General features: G+C 44.3%; 1 protein-coding gene across 5 annotated transcripts in view; it reads left to right on the top strand.

The window, feature by feature from the left end:
• Positions 1–19,411, top strand: part of FLT3 (fms related receptor tyrosine kinase 3) — a 137,785-nt gene extending 118,374 nt beyond the window's left edge. For all 5 annotated transcript variants that reach the window (XM_064361709.1, XM_064361711.1, XM_064361712.1 and 2 more), the window contains 5 exons: positions 1,259–1,381; positions 6,681–6,792; positions 7,139–7,238; positions 7,849–7,954; positions 18,849–19,411. In XM_064361709.1, the coding sequence (XP_064217779.1) occupies positions 1,259–1,381; positions 6,681–6,792; positions 7,139–7,238; positions 7,849–7,954; positions 18,849–18,971 (564 nt within the window). In that variant the 3' untranslated portion in view covers positions 18,972–19,411. The remainder of the gene's footprint in view (positions 1–1,258; positions 1,382–6,680; positions 6,793–7,138; positions 7,239–7,848; positions 7,955–18,848) is intronic.
• The last annotated feature ends 2,309 nt before the right edge of the window (positions 19,412–21,720 follow it).

The following is a 21,720-nucleotide window of genomic DNA, read 5'->3' as shown; positions in this document are numbered from 1 at the left end:
ATGTGAGATAGGATAGGGAGCATGGAATCAGGAGTTCTTTTTGGATAAAGGTAATGAGTTGGACATACTGAATGTGAGGTGCCTGGGGCAACCAAGTAGGGCTTGGTCTAGCAGACACCTGGACACTCCTGTCTGAAGCTCGGGAGAAACGTTTGGGTTGGAAATAGGGATGTGGGTGATGGTAGTTGCATCCCTAGGTTTGGATGAAACGGCTTGAATGAGGGTGTGGGATGCAAGGATGCAGGCCTCAGCCATGAGAACAGGCTCATGCACAAAGCCCCTGAGGGAGACGGGAGCAGGCAGAGCAGTGGGAAGAAAGCAGGAGTGAGCCGTGTGCAGCGTGCCCAGAAGGAAGGAGCAGAAGCAGGAGGGGCTGGCCAACAGCACCAGACACCACAGAGAGGTCCCACCAGATCCAGACTGGGTGCTATGCCAGTCAGTGCGGGCCTTGGCCAGAGCAGCTTGGGCACACAGGCAGGAGGAGGAGGCGGGTTGCAGAGCTGGGGTCAAGTGGGCAAAGTGCAAGTAGATGGCACTGAATAAACTGGGTGTGGAGGAGGGAGTTCTAGAGGGGCTGTGGCACTGGGCTGTTCGTGTTTCATTTAGTTATTTATTTATTATTTTTATTTATTTTTTCTTTTATTTTTTAAAGATGAAAGAGTGTTCATTGAACCTTTGCTACTAGTGCCCTGCTCTCCTTCCAATCTTTCTTTGTAAAATTCATTTTCTTGCCAGACCACTTGGATTAACGTCCTGACGTCTCTCAGCTCAGGGACTCCTTCTAATTCCACTTCAGTGAACCTCTCCAAACTCATTTTTAGCTTTTTGTAATTCTGACTATTTCCTTTGATATTACTCCATTTTATTCCTAAAGTGCTTTTCCAGTCAGAAGAGAGTTGCTATTTCTCACACCCACAACAAGAGTACTGGAGGACAGCCTCTGAGATTCCCTCTGGAGGCTTGGGGGCGGGGGGTGAGCCCTGTTGGGGAGCCTCTTACTTATGCCCGGGATCTGCAAAAGATCCACTCCTCTTTGGCCTCTGGGGATGCTTCAGAAGGAGCACAAATAACTACAGCCACCATAGGTGCAGAATTGGGTCACCTGTGTTCCCTTTGTTTGCTACACATCATCATGACCGTCCAGGGCCCATTAAAGATAAGAGATCTTCCATCTTATTGAACTTGAGCCTAGAAGAAAGATTCCACTCCAGGATAATATACATCACAGTAAATAACACTCTGGTGTCATTCTTGACAGTGTATTCACAGAGACCTGGCCGCCAGGAATGTGCTTGTCACCCACGGGAAAGTGGTGAAGATATGTGACTTTGGATTGGCTCGAGACATCATGAACGATTCCAACTATGTTGTCAGGGGCAATGTGAGGCTGCCATTTCCTACTTATTTTTATGCTGCTATTTTGTGTTTTGTCTTTATCATGGTAAACATCTGCACTTACTGTAGTGCATTTTTGATTTATGGTAACATCAAAAAACCCTCACAGCTGTCTGCTTACTTATGCTTAAAAGATTTTTCTGCAGCTTCAGTGAATCTTCCATCTATAATAAAAGCTGAGCAAAATAGCATCACTTCTGTCCTTGGGCCAGCTAGTCAGAGTAGATTGGTTAGGGGCCTTTGAGTGCAATCCTCACTTTTAAAAGCCCAGAATCTCAATACTTGCACATAGTTCAGTTACTTAGATATAAAGTGATTATTGAGTTATGTTTTCAATTACGTGAAAAGTTAATGTCACAATAAAGCATTTTAAAAAATATACAACATATAAATTCATACAAAATGTTAAAGCTCAATACTTAAATATGAATTAATGAGTATTTGTCATCCTTCTACTGTTAACACAGGAAGACCTAAAACATGAGTGAATTGGCCGGGCATGGTGGCTCACACCTGTAATCCCAGCACTTTGGGAGGCCAAGGCGGGCGGATCATGAGGTCCAGAGTTCGAGACCAGCCTGACCAACATAGTGAAACCCCATCTAAAAATACAAAAATTAAGGCGTGGTGGTGCTTGCCTGTAATCCCAGCTACTCAGGAGGCTGAGGCAGGAGAATCGCTTGAACCTGGGAGGCAGAGGTTGCAATGAGCCGAGATCACACCATTGCACTACAGCTTGGGCAACAGAGCAAGACTCTGTCTCAAAACAAACAAACAGCGAGTGAATTGACTTGTTAATAAAAAACTAAGGACAGATGTGTTTACAAAATAACTATTAGGAGCAATAGATGACAAAATTGTGTAGTTGAAAAAGTGTGTTTTTAAAGAATTACCAACACCTGTCTGGGTGCTGGTGGCTCATGCCTTTAATACCAGGCACTTTGAGAGGCCAAAGTGGGAGGATCACTTGAGCCCAGGAGTTCAAGACCAGCCTGTGCAACATGGTGAGACACTCACTGTCTCTATAAAAAATAAAAAACTAGCTGAGTGTGGTGGCACCCACCTGGGCTCAAGTGAACCTTCTACTCAGCTACTTGGGAGGCTGAAGTGGATGGGTCACTTGAGCCCAGGAGGTCGAGGCTGCAGTCAACTGTGATTATGCCACTGCACTCCAGCCTGGGCAACAGAATGAGACCCTGCCCCAAAAAAGAATTCCCTAGTTGTGAAATAATAATAATAATATTAAATGCTGATATAGTGCTTACTCTGTGTTAAGCATCTAAGTGCCTTATGCACATTAATTCGTTTATTCCTCAGAGTACCCACTTGGAAACTGAGGCACAGAAAAGTAACTTGCTCATGGTTACACAGCATGTGGACTTGAACATGAATAGTCTGAGCCCCGAGTCTATGCTAACCACCATGTTATAGTGTTTCCCGTGAGGGTTATGCATTTACCCCATAGCGTTGATGTGGGAAAAAACCAATAAAACCAACATGAAAGCACCTAGTCCAGGGTAAACATCCAGTATATGTGAGAAGTCAAATTAAACTCTATTCCCACTAGAATCAAATAATCATCTTGGCTGATTTATGATCTGCTCCTAGTCATCACAGACTGCACATATGTGGTCATTCAGTTTCTACCCAACCAGCTGGTTGTCTCTTATGTGGGAAAGTGAATTCCATTTGGAACCACAATTAATTTCTTTAATTAATCAAATTAACCAGACTAGCCTGCTTGAATCACTAGCTCATCAGTTTGCATAGGATTTAACAGAGGGTTTACTTGTCAGATTAAGCATGTGCTGATTAAACATGTGCTGTGAAGGGCTCCCCAACTCATGAAAAAGAAAATCAGAGGAGATCCAAGATGGCTGATGATTAGCAGCTCGGGCACGTACCTCCCAGTGAAAGCGCAAAGAACGAGAGGACACCACACTTTCAGACGAATATTAGTTGCTCACGGACCACGAGATTCCCAGTGGAGGAGCTCCACGGGTCACCAGGGCGACTCTTGTGGCCGGCGTGGCGGTTTTGCTGGTGCCTTAGCACGCCAGTTCTTGGTGCAGAGTCCGGATATTCCCGGGCAGAAAAGCACCATCAATCTTAACACCGCTGTTTTGGCCGGCTCAGTGGATTGCTCAGATTTCGGCGCAGGGAATCAACAAGTTGGACGTCAGAGACCCAGTTAGAAAGTCGGTAATTATAAAGACGACAGACGGACAAATATATAATGAAGGGAAGAAACCAGCGTAAAAAGGTAGAGAATACTCAAAATCAGAATGCCTCTCCCTCTACAGGGGATTGCAATTCCTCATCAGTAACGGAACAAGGCTTAATAGATTACACGGGTGTTCCAATAACAGAAGCAGGTTTCCAAACGTGGGTGATAAGAAACTTCTGTGAATTAAAAGAACTTATTCTAACCCAATGCAAAGAAACTAAGAACCTTGAAAAAAGGTTTGACGAAATGTTAATGAGAATGGACAATTTAGAGAAGAATATAAGTGAATTGATGGAGCTGAAAAACACAACACGAGAACTTCGCGAAGCATGCACAAGTTTAAACAGTCGAATTGATCAAGCGGAAGGAAGGATATCAGAAGTCGAGGACCAGCTCAGTGAAATGAAACGAGAAGACAAGAATGCAGAAAAAAGGATGAAAAGGAATGAGCAAAGTCTCCAGGAAATATGGGACTATGTGAAAAGACCTAATTTACGTTTGATAGGTGTACCTGAATGTGATGAAGATAATGAATCCAAGTTGGAAAATACTCTTCAGGATATCATTCAGGAAAATTTTCCCAACCTGGCAAGGCAGGGTAATATTCAACTCCAGGTAATACAGAGAACACCACAAAGATATTCTTCAAGAAGACCAACCCCAAGGCACATAATTGCCAGATTTATTAGGGTTGAAATGAAGGAGAAAATACTAAGGGCAGCTAGAGAGAAAGTTCAGGTTACCCATAAAGGGAAACCTATCAGACTTACAGCAGATCTCTCAGCAGAAACCCTACAAGCCAGAAAAGAGTGGGGACCAATATTTAACATCCTTAAAGAAAAGAACTTTCAACCCAGAATTTCCTATCCAGCCAAACTAAGCTTTATGTGCGAAGGAAAAATTAAATCTTTTGCGAACAAACAAGTACTTAGAGAGTTCACCACCACCAGGCCTGCTTTACAAGAGCTTCTGAAAGAAGCACTATACATATAAAGGAACAACCAATATCAGCCTTTCCAAAAATATATCAAAAAGCAAAGAACTTTAACACAATAAAAAATTCACATCAACTAATGGGCAAAACAGCCAGCTAGCATCAAATGCTGGTATTAAACTTACATATATTTTAATTGGATAAAAAGCCAAAACCCATTGGTATGCTGCATCCGGGCCCATCTTACATGAAACAATACACAAAGACTCAGAGAGAAGGAGGAAGATTTACCAATTGAACAGAGAGTAAAAATAAACTAATAAACAAAAAGCAGGAGATGCAATTCTCACCTCTGATAAAGTAGACTTTAAAGCAACAAAGATCAAAAGAGGCGAGGAATGACATTACATAATGGCAAAAGGATCAATGCAACAAGAAGAGCTAACGATTCTATAGATCAACGAGATAGAAAATTAACAAGGATATTCAGAACTTGAACTCAGACCCGGAACAAGTAAACTTAATAAATATTTATAGTACTCTCCACTTCAAATACACAAAACATACATTACCACCTCACACCTATTCCAAAGGTGACTATATAATTGGAAGTAAATCACTCCTCAGTAATCGTATAGCATTTCATAGGTTTAAATTAAATATTGGTTGGCTGTTTGTTTGTTATCTTCTTCCCTTATTCCTTCCTGACTACATCATTAAGTATAATTATCAGTATAAAAGAGGTTTTCAATACCCATTACTAAATTGCATTCTAGCCTGGGCAAGAAAGCAATACTCCCATTCTCTCTCCCTCTTTCTTTTCCTTCTCCCTCCTCCCCATTCTCTCTCTCTCTTTCTCTTCCTTTTTCCTCCTTCCTATTCTCTCTCTCTCTTTCTCTAAAAAAAAAAAAAAAAAAAAAAAGAAAGAAAAAAGAAAATCAATGTGAAGCTCTGCCCCGATCACCTACCCATCTTCTGTCTTGATTCTGATCTGAGACTATACTAAGTCAAAACCCCCTTTCATGCTAGTGGAAATTATTAAAGCCACAGAAGCCAGACTGGTATCATTTCTGCAAGTGATGACGTGGGCTCCCCTCCCGACATTCCTGTGGACACCATTTCCACTAAAAGTCTTCCAAGAAATGCTTTTTTTTTTTTTGAGACAGAGTCTTGCTTTGTCGCCAGGCGCCAGGCTGGAGTACAGTGGCGCAATCTTGGCTCACTGCAATCTCCGCCTCCTGGGTTCAAGCAATTCTCTTGCCTCAGCCTCCCTAGTAGCTGGGACTACAGGCGCATGCCACCACGCCCAGCTAATTTTTGTATTTTTTAGTAGAGACGGGGTTTCACCATGTTGGCCAGGATGGTCTCAATCTTTTGACCTCATGATGCACCTGCCTTGGCCTCCCAAAGTGCTCGGATTACAGGCGTGAGCCACTGCGCCCGGCCCCAAGAAAGGCTTTAACAGATCTCGTTAATTCACTAGTACCCACTTGCCTCTAGGCAACTGACTGGTGTTCCTTAATGGAAAGTACATCTTTCCATTGGATAGATGGAAAGTTAAACTTACCTATTCCGAGCACAAGCCTTTGTTCAAGAGGAGTTGTAAAGAAATATGCCTTGTGTTTTCAGCTACTGTTACTAGAATGTTAATTTGAAAGTGAAAATCTTCCGCTTGAGGAATGTGATTTTCATGTGATTTTCTCAATAAGGCATTAAGTGTGGACTTAGAAAGATGATGCATTTCATCTTTTTTTTTTTTGAGATGGAGTTTTGCTCTTGTTACCCAGGCTGGAGTGCAATGGCATGATCTCAGCTCACCGCAACCTCCGCCTCCTGGGTTCAAGCAATTCTCCTACCTCAGTCTCCTGAGCAGCTGGGACTACAGGTGTGCACCACCATGCCCAGCTAATTTTTGTATTTTTAGTAGAGACAGGGTTTCACCGTGTTGACCAGGATGGTCTCGATCTCTTGACCTCATGATCCACCTGCCTTGGCCTCCCAAAGTGCTGCGATTATAGGCGTAAGCCACCTCGCCCGGCCTACATTTCATCTTAATACAAGATAAAAGAAGCCATGTCTGTACGTGGAAAATTCACCATCTTATCTCCTCTGGGTTTTCCACAGGCCCGTCTGCCTGTAAAATGGATGGCCCCTGAAAGCCTATTTGAAGGGATCTATACCATTAAGAGTGATGTCTGGTCATACGGAATATTACTCTGGGAAATCTTCTCACTTGGTATGTTGGGGCACTGCCGGCCTCCCTTGGCTCTGGGCTTTGCATGCTCTGCTCTCTTGGTGACTCCCCTCCTCCCCACCGCTGCCCCATCCAACATTGATGGGTCTTACTAGTATTGCAGCCTGTGACTTTATGTTTATTTCCCGGTGTCCTTTGGCCTGTCTTCCTCACTGGTTTATAACCTGCTTGAGAACATGAGCTGTGACTTCTTTTTCCCAGATGTAGCCCATGTGACTGCAACAGTGTCTGGCACATGGCAGCTCTCAATATATGTTGTTAATTGAATGAATCAATAAACAAATGAAGAAATGGATGAATGGCTACACTTGGCTAATGTTTTCCTCAGGTGTGAACCCTTACCCTGGCATTCCGGTTGATGCTAACTTCTACAGACTGATTCGAAATGGATTTAAGATGGATCAGCCATTTTATGCTACGGAAGAAATGTAAGTTCAAATTCAGACTGTAATTTGGTTGAAATCAGAAATTTAGTCTGTCTACTTCCAAATCCATGACCAAAAGTAGTCAAAATTCCTAATGCAAAGTTTACATGATTCCTTTTTCTAAAATAGAGGTGGGGTCTTGCTGTGTTGGCCAGGTTGGTCTCAAACTCCTGGCTTCAAGCAATCCTCCTGCCTCAGCCTTCTGAAGTGCTGGGATTACACGTGTGAGCCACCACATCTGGCTGTCTGATTCCATTTTAAAAAGAAAAAGAAACTCTTCCTTTTTGTTTTGAGAGTTTCTGAATAAAGCTGAACCTTTCCTGTTCTCAGAGGCACCTGCTTCCAGGTTTTAATTCCTTTGCTTGAGGGATCCATGAAGGTGATTCGATTCCATCCAGTACATCACATTTCTTTAAATGTATTTCTGCCCATCATCTGATTTCTCCTCTCTGATACGAATTCAAAATCTGGTAGAGGACTTGCCACACACAAAAAAACAAAAACAAAAATACGTAGCTCTGCTGGAATAAATGGTGCTTTATTATATGGAAAACGATCCATTTTGCTTCATTCAGACTTCTTCATCTTGTTCCTTGTTCTATTGCTTTTACAGATACTTTATAATGCAATCCTGCTGGGCTTTTGACTCAAGGAAACGGCCATCCTTCCCTAATTTGACTTCATTTTTAGGATGTCAGCTGGCAGATGCAGAAGAAGCGGTATGTAGCAGCCAGGACTTTATAAGGCTTTATAAAGGAAATTGGTAAATTAAAACACTTGTTGCTGACTTCCTGAGAACCAAAGGTACCAAGTTGTCTTTCTCATTGTGGTTTTTCTTGGTTGTCTTTTCAAAGTTGTATGGGGTAAGACTTTATTTATCTATTTAGACAGGGTCTCACTCTGTGGCCCAACCTAGAGTGTGTGGTGTGATCATGGCTCACTGCAGTCTCAACCTCCCAAGCTCAAGCAATCCTCGAGCCACAGCCTCCCGAGTAGGTGGAATCACGGGAAAGCACCACCACACCAGGCTAATTTTTAAATTTTTTGTTGAGATAGGGCATTATTGTATTGCCCAGGCTGGTCTTGAACTCCTGGGCTCAAGCCATTCTCCCACCTCAGCCTCCCAACGTGCTGGGATCACAGTGGCATGAGCCAGTGTGCCTGCCCTGACATATTTATTGATAAAAATGTTTTTAGACTGGTCACCATGGCTCATGCCTGTAATCCCAGCACTTTGGGAGGCCGAGGCGGGTGGATCACAAGGTCAGGAGTTCAAGACCAGCCTGGCCAAGACAGTGAAACCCCGTCTCTACTAAAAATTCAAAAATTACCTGGACAAAGTGGCAGGTGCCTATAATCCTAGCTACTTGGGAGGCTAAGGTAGGAGAATCGCTTAAACCCAGAGCCAGAGGTTGCAGTGAGCTTAGATTGTGCCACTGCACTCCAGCCTGGACGACAGAGTGACACTTTGTCTCAAAAAAAAAGTTTTTAGGAAAAAAAAAATTTTCCTGATTTCAGCTAAATGATTAGTAAATTAAAAGCTCCTAAGTATTCAGTGCAGTGAAGTAGACAACTAAATAAAAATAGGCCAGGCACGTTGGCTCACGCCTGTAATCCCAGCACATGGGAGGCTGAGGCAGGCGGGTCACAAGGTCAGGAGTTTGAGACCAGCCTGGCCAACATGGTGAAACCCTGTCTGTATTAAAAATACAAAAATTAGCCGGGTGTGGTGGCACACACCTGTAGTCCCAGCTACTTAGGAGGCTGAGGCAGGAGAATCACTTGAACCCAGGAGGCGGAGGTTGCAGTGAGCTGAGATTGTGCTGCCACTGCACTCCGGCCTGGGCAACAGAGTGAGACTCTGTCTAAAAACAAACAAAAAAAAACAACAACTAAATAAAAATAATCCCTGGCCTCCAGAAGCCACTAGCCCTTTCTTAGGAAGCATGAGTGTGGAAAAATCACGTGACCCAATCACGCTGTTTGGTAGCAGGGAAACAGCATTGAGCTGGAGTTCCGAGGGTTGAATACCAGCTCTACCACTCTGCCTCCCAGTTGTGTCCATTGTGGCAAATCACTACTTCTCTGAGCTTCAGTTTTTTCACCTGTAAAATGGGTTGTTATGTTAGATTATCTTTGAGTTTTGGGAACTTGGAATTTCTTTGCTAATGCTTTCCCCATCAACACCACCACCCGGTGTAGTGAAAAGAGGCATTTCCAGATGAAGTAAATAAAGGAGAGCTCCCAATACCGAGGTTCGAATCTTGTCTGCATCATTTACTTGACAAGTCACTTAATCTGCTGGGGAGTCTCCGTCTCAGTTTCTTTACCTGAAATATGTAATTGACAAATCTCACCTCATGGAGTTGTAAGGAGTAAATAAGGTGATATAGGCTGGGCGCGGTGGCTCATGCCTATAATCCCAGCACTTTGGGAGGCCGAGGCGGGTGGATCACAAGGTCAAGAGATCAAGACCATCCTGGTCAACATGGTGAAACCCCGTCTCTACTAAAAATACAAAAATTAGCTGAGCATGGTGGCGCATGCCTGTAGTCCCAGCTACTCGGGAGGCTGAGGCAGGAGAATTGCCTGAACCCAGGAGGTGGAGGTTACGGTGAGCCAAGATCGTGCCATTGCACTCCAGCCTGGGTAACAAGAGCGAAACTCTGTCTCAAAAAAAAAAAAATAACAAAAAAATAAGGTGATATAAGTGAAAAGAGCTCGCACATACTGGGCACTTAGTATTTACTCAATAAAATGCTAGTTAAATATAAACTGAGTTTTAAATGGGTTATCTGTCCTCCTTCCTAAATTGTTAAGAGTCCATTTTCAGTTCTGTATTGTCTACATAGACCTGGGTAGATAGTGTGTCCTTTCCTCCTGCTGTGATTTCTTTGAAAATTACATAGAAAGTTGGTTACTGTCAGAGAATTAGGTCAAAACGTTGGAGGAAATGGAAAGTCCCCAACTGACTCAAAGCCTATTGCACAGATACCTATAAACAGTTAACGACACTATAAGGTAAACTGAAAGAAGACTTATAGAATGAAACAGAAAGTGAGCTGGCAAAGAAAGAGTATATATGTATATGTGTATCTATCTATCCCCATTTTTTTTGAGACAGGGTCTTGCTCTGTCATCCAGGCTGGAGTGCAGTGGCATGATCTCAGCTCACTGCAGCCTCGGTACTGTGGGCTCAAGCAATCCTCCCACCTCAGCCTCCCAAGTGGCTGGGACCACAGGCGCACACCACCAGGCCCAGCTATGTTTTTGTATTTTTGATAGAGACGGGCTCTCACTATGTTGCCCAGGCTGTTCTCAAACTCCTGAGCTCAAGTGGTTCACCTGCCTCAGCCTCCCAAAGGGCTGGGATTACAGGCATGAGCCACCGTGCCCAGCTGAGAGAGGATTGGTTGATGTTACTCGCATAGTTGGGCGTGGACTTGTAGGGATCTTATTCAAGCTGGATGTGAGGACTAAGTAGCATCCTGACTGCTGGAGAGTAGAGGGTGAGCAGCATATTTCAGGATGAATGAATCATATAAATTAAAAGTCCAAAGTTGAGAATGTAGAGTGGCAAGTAAATGGCTGTACCTAATATACAGGGAGAATGCCGGAATAGAGAGGAGAACACAAGTGTGAAGGCCGTGTTGCCAGGATGGAGGGTTCAGGACCACGTGGGTCTTGGTTTGAGCTTCTCTTTTCATGTCCCCATACCCACAGGATATCCGGATCCCCTTCCTTCTGTTCAGGGGACCTGTCAGGTATCAGGAACTGTTGAATGGCAACATATCCATGCATGGTTAATTAGTTGAGGGAATCCATGCTTTGGAACAGACAGTTCACCAATTTTTTTCTCCCAATCCCTTCCACTCTTTCCTGACCCTAGGTGACCAGTGTCAGAAGCACCCAGAGAAAATGGTAACTCCTTTAAGCAGATTAGAAACAGATCCCCATGGCCAGGTATGGTGGCTCACACATGTAATCCCAGCACTTTGGGAGGCTGAGGTGAGCTGATCACTTGAGGTCAGGAGTTCCAGACCAGCCTGGCCAACATGGCGAAACCCCATCTCTACTGAAAACAAAAAATTAGCCAGGCATGGTGGTGCATTCCTGTAGTCCCAGCTACTTTGGAGGCTAAGGCAGGAGAATTGCTTGAACCTGGGAGGTGGAGGTTGCAGTGAGCTGAGATGGCACCACTACACTCCAGCCTGGGTGACACAGTAAAACTCTTTCTCAAAAAGAAAGAAAGAAAGAAAGAAAAAGAGACAAAGAAAGAGAGAGAGATAGAGGAAAAGAGAAAGAAAGAAAAAGAGAAAGAAGGAAAGAAAGAAGAAAGAAAAGAAAATGAAAGAAAGAAAAAGAAGGAAAGAAAAGAAAAGGAAAAAAGGAAAGAAAAGAAAGAGAAAGAAAAAGGAAGAAGGAAGGGAGGGAGGGAGGGAGGAAGGGAGGAAAAGAAAGAGAGAAGGAAGGCTCCCCTCTGGATGGGAGGAATCCAAAGAGGAGCCTTACTCACGGCTCCTGCAGCCTGCCCCAATCTGAACCAGTCTGAAGGAAGAGAGCTTGAAGTGAGTCTCAGCCACCTTGCCCACTCTGCTGGGCACTTTGGTTGGTGCAAAGCACAACCCACACAGCCACACAGGCAGTCCTGCCCACTCTTCACAATCCTCTCTAGTCCCTTGGTTGAAAAACTGGCCTTGTCACCTTCCCCAGGGTGACCTTCCCTGGTACATCTGTGAATACCTTTGTAGAATCTTTGTTTCTTTTCTTTTCTTTTCTTTTTAATTTTTTTTTTTTTTTTTTGAGACAGAGTCTCGCTCCGTCACCCAGGCTGGAATGCAGTGGTGTGATCTTGGCCCACTGCAACCTCCGCCTCCCGGGTTCAAGCAATTCTCGTGCCTCGGCCTCCCAAGTAGCTGGGATTACAGACACCCACCACCACACCCAGCTAATGTATTTTCAGTAGAGATGGGGTTTCACCATGTTTGCCAGGCTGGCCTTAAACTCCTGAGCTCAAGTGATCCACCCACCTCGGCCTCAATGTGCTGGGATTACAGATGTGAGCTTCTGTGCCTGGCCAGAATCTTTGTTTCTGCATCAAGAACTAGGGAAAGAAAAGGACTCTCAGAGAACCAGAGAGAAGGAGTGGGAAATACATGGAGAAAACATCGGTTAAGGCTTTTATGTCTAACCTCAGTACAACAGGGTTAGAGCAGGGAAATCACTGATTACATGATTACATACCTAGGCAGTTAGACAATGGTGAACTGATGAAGATTTTTAGGATGGAGAAACATGCTTCAATCTTTAAGAACCAGATCAAATATTCTGTGCTCTGCAAAGCCTCCCTCAATTTCCCTAGTCAGATTTCAGGCTCCTTCTTCTGAATTCCCATAACTTCCAGATATAACTCCATGTGAGACTCAATCCTAGTGTCTGACGACTTTATTTTATGCGTCTCTCTCTGTCGTCACTAGACTTATTAATCAGGGCAAAGATTGTTTCCTGTTCATCTTTACACCCCATGGGGGTAGTGCTTGGCCTGTGATATTAAAGAAATGAGTGAAGTCAGTATGAAAGCAAGCTGGAGACCACATCTGTTTGGTTTGTCGTTATAGAACCTGTTACTAGCATGATACTTAGCGGGTAGAAGGCGCTCCGCAAACAATGCTGGAACAAGGAAGGAAAAGAGCATAAAAGGAAGTTTCGAAAAGCGAGGCAGAAGATGTGATGTCAGGACATCAGTTGAGAGGGGACGGTAGCAGCAGGGATGGGCACGCTGGGGGAGTGCACCAGGCAGGGGCTGACAAAAGGGAGGGACATGCGTGTGTCCTGTTTCAGAAAAGGCATCTGAACTAACATCATCTCCCCTCTCCTACTCGCCCCCATAAATTAGAGGAAATGTGGTGGTTTATTTTAAAAAGAGAAGTGAGACCAGGTGTGGTGGCTGACACTTATAATTCCAGCACTTTGGGAGGCTGAGGCACAAGCATCGATTGAGCTCAGGAGTTCAAGACCAGCCTGGCCAGCATGGCGAAACCCTGTCTTTAAAAAAATAAAAAGAAAAATAAAAAGAAAATACAAAAAGAAAACACAAAATGGCAAGAATCAGTGAGCCTACTTAGGAAAGAGAATCTCAGAATAAATAAAATTGTTATCATATATTGTTAGTGAATGCCACATTCACTAACCTCAGTACAATGTAATAAAAAATCACCCAACCGAAAGAAGCCCCCAAATTTATATACCAAAAATTAAAAATCGACTGGGTACGGTGACTCACACCTGTAATCCTAGCACTTTGGGAGGCAGAGGTGGGAGGATCACCTAAGGTCAGGAGTTCCAGACCAGCCTGGCCAACCTGGTGAAACCCCGTCTCTACTAAAAATACAAAAATTAGCCACGTGTGGTGATGGGCACCTGTAATCCCAGGTACTTGGAAGACTGAGGCATGAGAATTGCTTGAACCCAGGAGGTGGAGGTTGCAGTGAGCCGAGACTGCACCATTGCACTCCAGCTGGATGACAAGGGCTTGAGACTCCATCTCAAAAAAAAAAAAAAAAGTTAAAAATCATGCTTCTTAAGGAATTCTTTGCTTAAGAAGGAAAGAGGGACAAGAAATACAAATGGCTATTGCCTATTAAAACCTGTGAGAGTTACCCAAATCCATAATTCTAAATTCATTGATTAGAAAACAAAGAAAAATGAAGATCAATAACTAATCTTTCTTTCCCCCTCTTTTTTTCTGAGACAGGTTCTTGCTCTGTCACCCTGGCTTTAATGCAGTGACATGATTATAGCTCACTGCAGCCTCAAACTCCTGGAGTCAGGTGATCTTCCCACCTCAGCCTCCTGAGTAGCTTTTTAAAAGTTCTCTTTTGCAGAGGTGGGGATCTTGCTATGTTGTGCAAGCTAGTCTCAAACTGCTGGCCTCAAGCAGTCCTCCTGCCTCACCTCCCAAAGTGCTGGGATTACTTTTGTGAGACACCACACCTAGCATAATTAGTCTTTCAATTCAAGAAGCTAGGGAAAAAACAAAAAATAAGTAACAGTAAAGAAGAAGGAGGAGAGAGAGAGGAGGAGGAGAATGAACAAAGCAGGAAGAAGGAGTTAATAGAGAGATAGCCAGATTTAATGAAACAGGAAGTAGCAACAGCAAAGCAATAGCGATGATCAGGAAAACCAAAAGTTGTTTCTTTGAACTAATAACGTAATTGCTAACATTTTTTGAGTATTAAATAATACAGTTTACTAATGTATTAGCCATAATATAATAACTCTTAATCCTCACATGAATCCCCTGAAGTAGGCTCTTTTTTTTTTTTTTTTTTTTTTGAGACGGAGTTTCACTCTTGTTGTCCAGGCTGGAGTGCAATGGCTCGATCTTGGCTCACTGCAACCTCTGACTCCCAGGTTCAAGCAATTCTCCTGCCTCATCCTCTCGAGTAGCTGAGATTACAGGCGTGCGCCACAATGCCTGCCTAATTTTGCATTTTTAGTAAAGACAGGGTTTCACCATGTCGGTCAAGCTGGTCTTGAACTCCTGACCACAGATGACCCACCCACCTTGGCCACCCAAAGTGCTGGGATTACAGGCGTGAGCTACCACACCCAGCAGTAGGTTCCATTATTACACCTTTCATCAGACTAGTAAATTCAGGCACAAAGAGGTTAAGTCATTTGCCTAAGGTAACATGGTAAATGTCAGACTTAGGATTTGAATACAGCAGTCTGAGTGTAGTCTATGCTTTATATTAATACTACTTATCAACAAAGTATACAAATATACTACTAAAGCTACTATCTTTGAAGTGAACAATTAAGAAAAAAGAACCCGGGCACGGTGGCTTACGCCTGTGATCCCAGCACTTTAGGAGGCCAAGGTGGGAGGATCCCTCGGGCTCAGAGATTTGAGACCAGACTGGGCAATATAATGGGACCCCATCTCTACCAAAAATTTAAAAATTAACCAGGTGGGGCCAGATGTGGTGTCTCACGCCTGTAATCCCAGCACTTTGGGAGGCTGAGGTGGGCAGATCACCTGAGGTCAGGAGTTCCAGACCTGCCTGGTCAACACAGTGAAACCCCGTCTCTACTGAAAATACAAAAAGTAGCTGTGCATGGTAGTGGGTGTCTGTAATTCCAGCTACTTGGGAGGCTGAGGCAGGAGAATCACTCGAACCCGGGAGGCAGAGGTGGCACTGAGCTGAGATCGTGCCACTGCACTCCAGCCTGGGAGACAGAGGGAGACTCTATCTCAAAAAAAAAAAAAAAAAAAAAAAAAAAAATTAACCAGGTGTGGTGGTGCACACCAGTAGTCTCAGCTACTCAGAGGCTGAGAGGCAAGAGAATCACTTCTGCCTAGGAGGTTGAGGCTGCAGTGAGCTGTGATTGCACTACTGTACTCCAGCCTGAGTGACAGAGCAAGACTCTCTGTCTCGAAAAAGAAAAAGCCCAAATAAATAACATTCAGATGAAAAGGAGAATACAACTAAGGAAAACAGAACCCTGTCTCCATTTAAAAAATACAACAATTAGCTGGTGTGGTGGTGCACACCTGTAGTCCCAGCTTCTTGGAAGGCTGAGGCACAAGAATTGCTTGAACCTGGGAGGCAAAGGTTTCAGAGAGCTGAGATCATGCCACAGCACTCCATCCTGGGCGACAGAGTGAGACTCTGTCTCAACAACAACAACAACAACAACAACAACAACAAGGGAAATAAAGGAATGGAAAGGTTCGGTGCAGTGGCTCACACCTGTAATCCCAGCTACTCCAGAGGCTGAGGCAGAGAATTGCTTGAACCCAGGAGGCAGAGGTTGCTGTGAGCCAAGATCGTGCCACTGCACTCAGCCTGGTCGACAGAATGAGACTCTATCTCAAAAAAAAAAAAAAAAAAAATCAAAACCCAAAACAAAAAAGAAATGGAAAAGAGTGATATATTACAACTATACCCAGTAACTAGTTATGGGAGTAGAGAGAGATTGAGGTGTCAAAGATGGTTCTGGAAACTTCTAGACAGTGAGTATGGATGAAAAGCAGATGTTAATTAATTCAGGTGGAGGACTGGAAGTGTTGTTGGTATTTGTGCTACACAAGCTTCTCGAGATGGTTAGCAATTCAGTGGTAGAGATGTACGTATGGATTCAATCGTTTCAACAAATGCTAACTAACTGCTCTACTTCACAAAAGGCATGCATAAAGAGCTACTGTTCATCCTTCAGGGTACAAGCAAAGCTGTCATTGTGCAACCCCCAGTTCACAATGGATATATTTTTGGGTGAAAGGATACATACACACACACACACACGTACACACACACACACACACACAATTTTCTACAAAGAAAAGTGAAGTGTAGGAGGCAGTCTGGACAGTTCACACTAAAACTGTCAAAAAAACAAAAGACAAAAAGAAGTAGATAGTAGCAAGGGCTGAGGGAAGGGAGCAAGTCTATGAAATTTAAAGAGAATGCATGATTCCTAAATCATAAAGTTCTTATGAACAAATACTAATAAAAACATCTATCGCCTTTAGAAAATTTTTTTCTTTTAGAGACAGGGTCTCGCTATGTTGGCCAGGTTGGTCTTGAACTCTTGGCTTCAAGCAATCCTCCTGCCCTGGCCTCCCAAAGTGCAAGGATTATGGACGTGAGCCACCATGCCCAGCCTGTATAGCCTTCTATGTCTATAAAAGGCAAAGGAAATAGGCAGGCTATTGAAAATGAAAATGAAATAGATATTAAGTCTGGGAAAAAGGCCCAACTTTGCAGATAGTGAAATAGTTAAGGAGATAGAACTTCTTGCTCAGCGAAAGAGATGTGAGAGGCTGATGTACCCACTGTTCAGAAGGCTCTGGAAAATACAGAGTTCCCAGGCACCATTGGTAGTAGTAGAAATCAATACAACGTTTCTGCAGGGCGGCCTGGCCTTGTGTATCACAGTTCAAGTGTGCACCCTTCTCAATCCAGCAATTCCACTTCTCCTGCTTACCCCAAAGTCAGACTAGATCGAGTGTGCACTTTTCAGTTTGTTTTGTGTAACCAGTTGGTCAAAAGGTTAATGATGTTGCATCAGTACTATGGAACTCTAGGCTGCCATGAAAAAAAAATATGTGGCCATACTTAGTGAATAAGGTAAATATGTAACACAGGCAACTTATGAGCAGTATAATAACAATATATTGATAATTCTAAAGTAAGGATCTAAAATAGAATATACAGCCTGAGTCCACAGACACAAATTTGTGTGTGCATAGCAGGCTGTCTATAACAGTGGCTACTTGTCATGATTTGTAGCCTTTTTTCTCTTTTCATTTTTTTTTTTTGAGATGGAGTCTCACTTTGTCTCCCAGGCTAGAGTGCAGTGGCGTGATCTGGCTCACTGCAGCCCTGCCTCCTGGGTTCAAGCAATTCTCCTACCTCAGCCTCCTGAGTAGCTGGGACTGCAGGCGTGCACCGCCATGCCTGGCTAATTTTTGTATTTTTAGTAGAGATGGGGTTTTATCATGTTGGCCAGGATAATCTTGATCTCCTGACCTCGTGATCCGTCTGCCTCAGCCTCCCAAAGTGCTGGGATTACAGACGTGAGCCGCACCCGACCTATAGCCTTTTTCCTATATCTCTTTCTGTATTTATTTATTTTTTAGAGACAGGGTTTCTCCACATTGGTCAGGCTGGTCTCAAATTCCCAACCTCAGGTGATCCACCCACCTCGGCCTCCCAAAGTGCTGAGATTACAGGCTTGAGGCACCGCGCCTGGCCCTCTTTCTGTATTTCTTAAATTATCTATATGACTGCATGTTAACTTCACGTTTGGAAAAGGAAAATAAATTTCTTTTCATTTCAGAAAAACATTTAAAAGTTGTGAAACTCCCAGGGGGAAACTCAAGAATCAGTCCCTTGTATTAACTGCATAATGAACAAATTTCTTTTTGTGGCCTTTCTCTTTTATGATTTTTCTGCATGGTTTTAGGATTTCTAGGGTGACATTTTATATCTAGGAGTAGACTGAATAATGAAATAAAATATTTGACTATGACTTGATTTCTCCGTTAATAAAAGGACCAAAATTGCTTTGTTAGTTATATGGAATATCCTTTGAGACCTATGCATAATAAAAGCAATTGTCTACACATGTTTCCTGAAAATATGTACATGTATTATATACCAATTAAAACATTTTAAAAGCGATGGTCTAGGCCAGGTGCAGTGGCTCACATCTGTAATCGCAGCACTTTGGGAGGCCGGGGTGGTGCGGGATCACTTGAGCCCAGGAGTTTGAGACCAGCCTGGGCAACATAGTGAGACCTCGTCTTTACAAAACATAAAATTAGTGGGATGTGGTGTGGCATGACTGTGGACCCAGCTTCTTAGGAGGTTAAGGTGGGAGGATTGCCGAAACCAAGAAAATCAAGACCATGGTGAGCTATGACTGTGCCAGTGCACTCCAGTCTGGGCAACAGAGTGAGACCCTGTCTCAAAAAAATCAAACAAACAAACAAAAAGTAATTGTCTATATAAAACGCTTTATTGTTTAAATAGTTTGCAATATGGGTGCAGAACATGTACGTTACACCAGATGGTTATCAGTGTTCTCTCTCTTTCTCACATTCAGATGTATCAGAACATGGATGGCCGTGTTTCAGAACGTCCTCACACCTACCAAAACAGGCGACCTTTCAGTAGAGATATGAATTCGGGGCCACTCTCTCCACAGGCTCAGGTGGAAGATTCATAGAGGAACGATTTAGTCTTAAGGACTTCATCCTTCCACCTATCCCTAACAGGCTGTAGATTACCAAAACAAGATTAATTTCATTACTAAAAGGAAATCTGTTATCAACTGCTGCTTTGCTGGACTTTTCTCTAGAAGCTGTCTGCATTTACTCTTGTTTTCAAAGGGACTTTTGTAAAATCAAATCATCCTGTCACAAGGCAGGAGGAGCTGATAATGAACTTTACTGGAGCATCGACTTGCATCCAAGGCCTTCTCTGGCTGGCTTGAGTGAACTGGGTACCTGAAATATAGTATATTCTTGTAAATACATAAAACAAAAGCATTTTTGCTAAAGAGAAGCTAATATCATTTTTAAAAATCTATGTTTTAAAATAATATGTAACTTTTTCAGCTATTTAGTGATATATTTTATGGATGGGAATAAAATTTCTACTATAGAACTGGCCGTTATTGAATTATTTACATGGTATAATTAGGGCAGGTCTTAACTGGAGTTCATGAACCCCCTGAAATTGTGCACCCATAGCCACCTACACATTGCTTCCAGAGCACGTGTGCTTTTACCCCAAGATATAAGGAATGTGTAGGCAGCTATGGTGTCACAGCCTAAGATGTCTGCAACAACAAGGGTTCATTACAAACAGCAAGTTTATAAAGAATAGGTATTCTAGCATAAACAATAATACATCACCTAGACGCTTTGGCATCGTTCCCAGACTCAGGGGCAGTCAGAAGTAACATGAAGGATTAGTATTTTCAATAAAGTTACTCTTGTCCCCATAGTACCCATTTATTTATTTACTTATTTATTGTCACCCAAGCTGGAGTACAGTGGTGAGATCACAGCTCACTGCAGCCTCAAACTCCTGGCCTTAAGCGATCTTCAATCACTTCTGAGTAGCTGGGATTACAAGCACATGCCACCACGCCCAGCTAATTTTTAAAATTTTTTGTAGAGACAGTGTCTTGCTATGTTGTGCAGGCTGGTCACAAACTCTTGGCCTCAAGCAATCCTCTTGCCTCAGCCTCCTGAAGTGCTGGATTACAGGTGTGAGCCACGGTGCCCGGCTCCCTTTGTTCTTTGAGGCTTAGCACCCTCCATCCCGCAGGCTTATGAACTTGGCTCGTCCCTCACCCCCGCACTTACACGAAGATGCCACCAAATTCTGCCTCTTTATTCTTCTCGACCTCTGTTGTGTGTAGTGGTGAGGACAAGGGATCTGGCACCAGTCAGCCCAGGTCGGAATTCTCTTTCCACCTGGTCTTAGCTGTGTCACCAGGGGCAAGTCACTCAACTTCTCTAGTCTCAGTTTCCTTTTCTGGAAAATGAGACCACTAATAGCATCTCTTTTATAGAGTTGCTAGAAGAATTAGATGATTTAAATATATAACGTAGGTAGCATAGAAATATAGAACATAAACACATACATCATGTAGATCAATGCCTGGCATCTCAGTGTGACCTAATAGCATCATTTGTGCTTTCCTTTATAGTTTTAATCCTTTGCCCAGTACCAGGTAACCATGAACTCAGTTAGATTACCAGTCCTTTTGATGGCAGCAGCGGCCATCTGCAGTGGTCATTGTGAAGATGCCAGCTGTAGTGTGGGAGCTGCAGGGGCTGTGAGGGCCACGGAGCTGGCGGGAGCCCCGCCCCCTTTTGAGACGGCAGGCGGGAGCCCCGCCCCCTTTTGAGACGGCAGGCGGGAGCCCCGCCCCCTTTTGAGACGGCAGGCGCGAGCCCCGCCCCCTTTTGAGAGGGCAGGCGGGAAACCCGCCCTCCTGGGAGCAGCTGCCAGCTGCGGACCCAGGCATCCCTGCGCTCTCAGCTGGGGAAGCCCTCCCTGCCCCCACTGCTCAGAAGAGTCTGCCCTTGCTGTCTGGCCTCTTCCCACTCCCGGTGGCACTCAGATTTTGGAGCAAAGTTGAGGCTGAGCACGGGTGCTGTCGCCACCCTGCTGCGTGTGTGCACACTCAGGGCGGTGCTGACATGCCAGCCCCCTGCTGCCTTTGGCCCCTCTGGATTTTAGGTACCGACCAGCACAGGAAGGAGGCCAAGCCAGGGCGGAGGGTGACTGGGGGCGGGCCTGCAGGTGCTCCTCAGGAGGAACAGCCTGGGCATCTATGGAGGACGTAATTGATGGTAGCAGGAGGCAGATAGGCTCCAGGGCAGAAGGGGTCAGATCCCCAGTGAAGCCCCACCTTCAAGCCAGGGACTGCTCAAAGCATGGGGGCCAGGCTCAGTTCCAGGTGTGGTCCCCGGCAGGAAGTGAGGACTTCCGGTGCTTTTTCTCCTGGCCTATGCACTAATCAGCATGCACCTCCTCCCTTCTGAAGCCTATTCACCTCTCTGCTGCCCACCCCCCTACTCAGCCAGATTTACAGAGACCTGGGCACAACTTGCCTGTGGAAAGGAGCTACCCACTTTAGGTCTCCTGACAGCCGTTCTGTTGCTCAGTGAATTTCTTCTCTGCCTTGTTCACCCTCCACATGTCCAGGTACCTCATTCTTCCTGGACACTGGACAAGAACTTGGGACCCACTGATCGGTGGGACTGAAAGAACTTTAACAACTTGGTGACAAGGAGGAAAGCCCAGACCTAGGAGCTCCCCAAGCCAGGGCTGTGACATCCTCGTTGGGGCTCTGTAGTTCCTGGCATCTCCAAGCTGCCAGGCACCACCGTGTTCGCCTCATTCAGACGCGGGTGTCTGCAGTGGTAGCCGAATATGGTGCATCTAGCCCAGCTGTA

Source organism: Aotus nancymaae, unplaced genomic scaffold (assembly GCF_030222135.1).
Source record: "Aotus nancymaae isolate 86718 unplaced genomic scaffold, 86718_ANA_hifiasm-v0.15.2.pri h1tg000043l, whole genome shotgun sequence".
In the NCBI taxonomy this organism is placed as follows: Eukaryota; Metazoa; Chordata; class Mammalia; order Primates; family Aotidae; genus Aotus; species Aotus nancymaae.
This window is presented reverse-complemented; position numbering and strand designations above follow the sequence as displayed.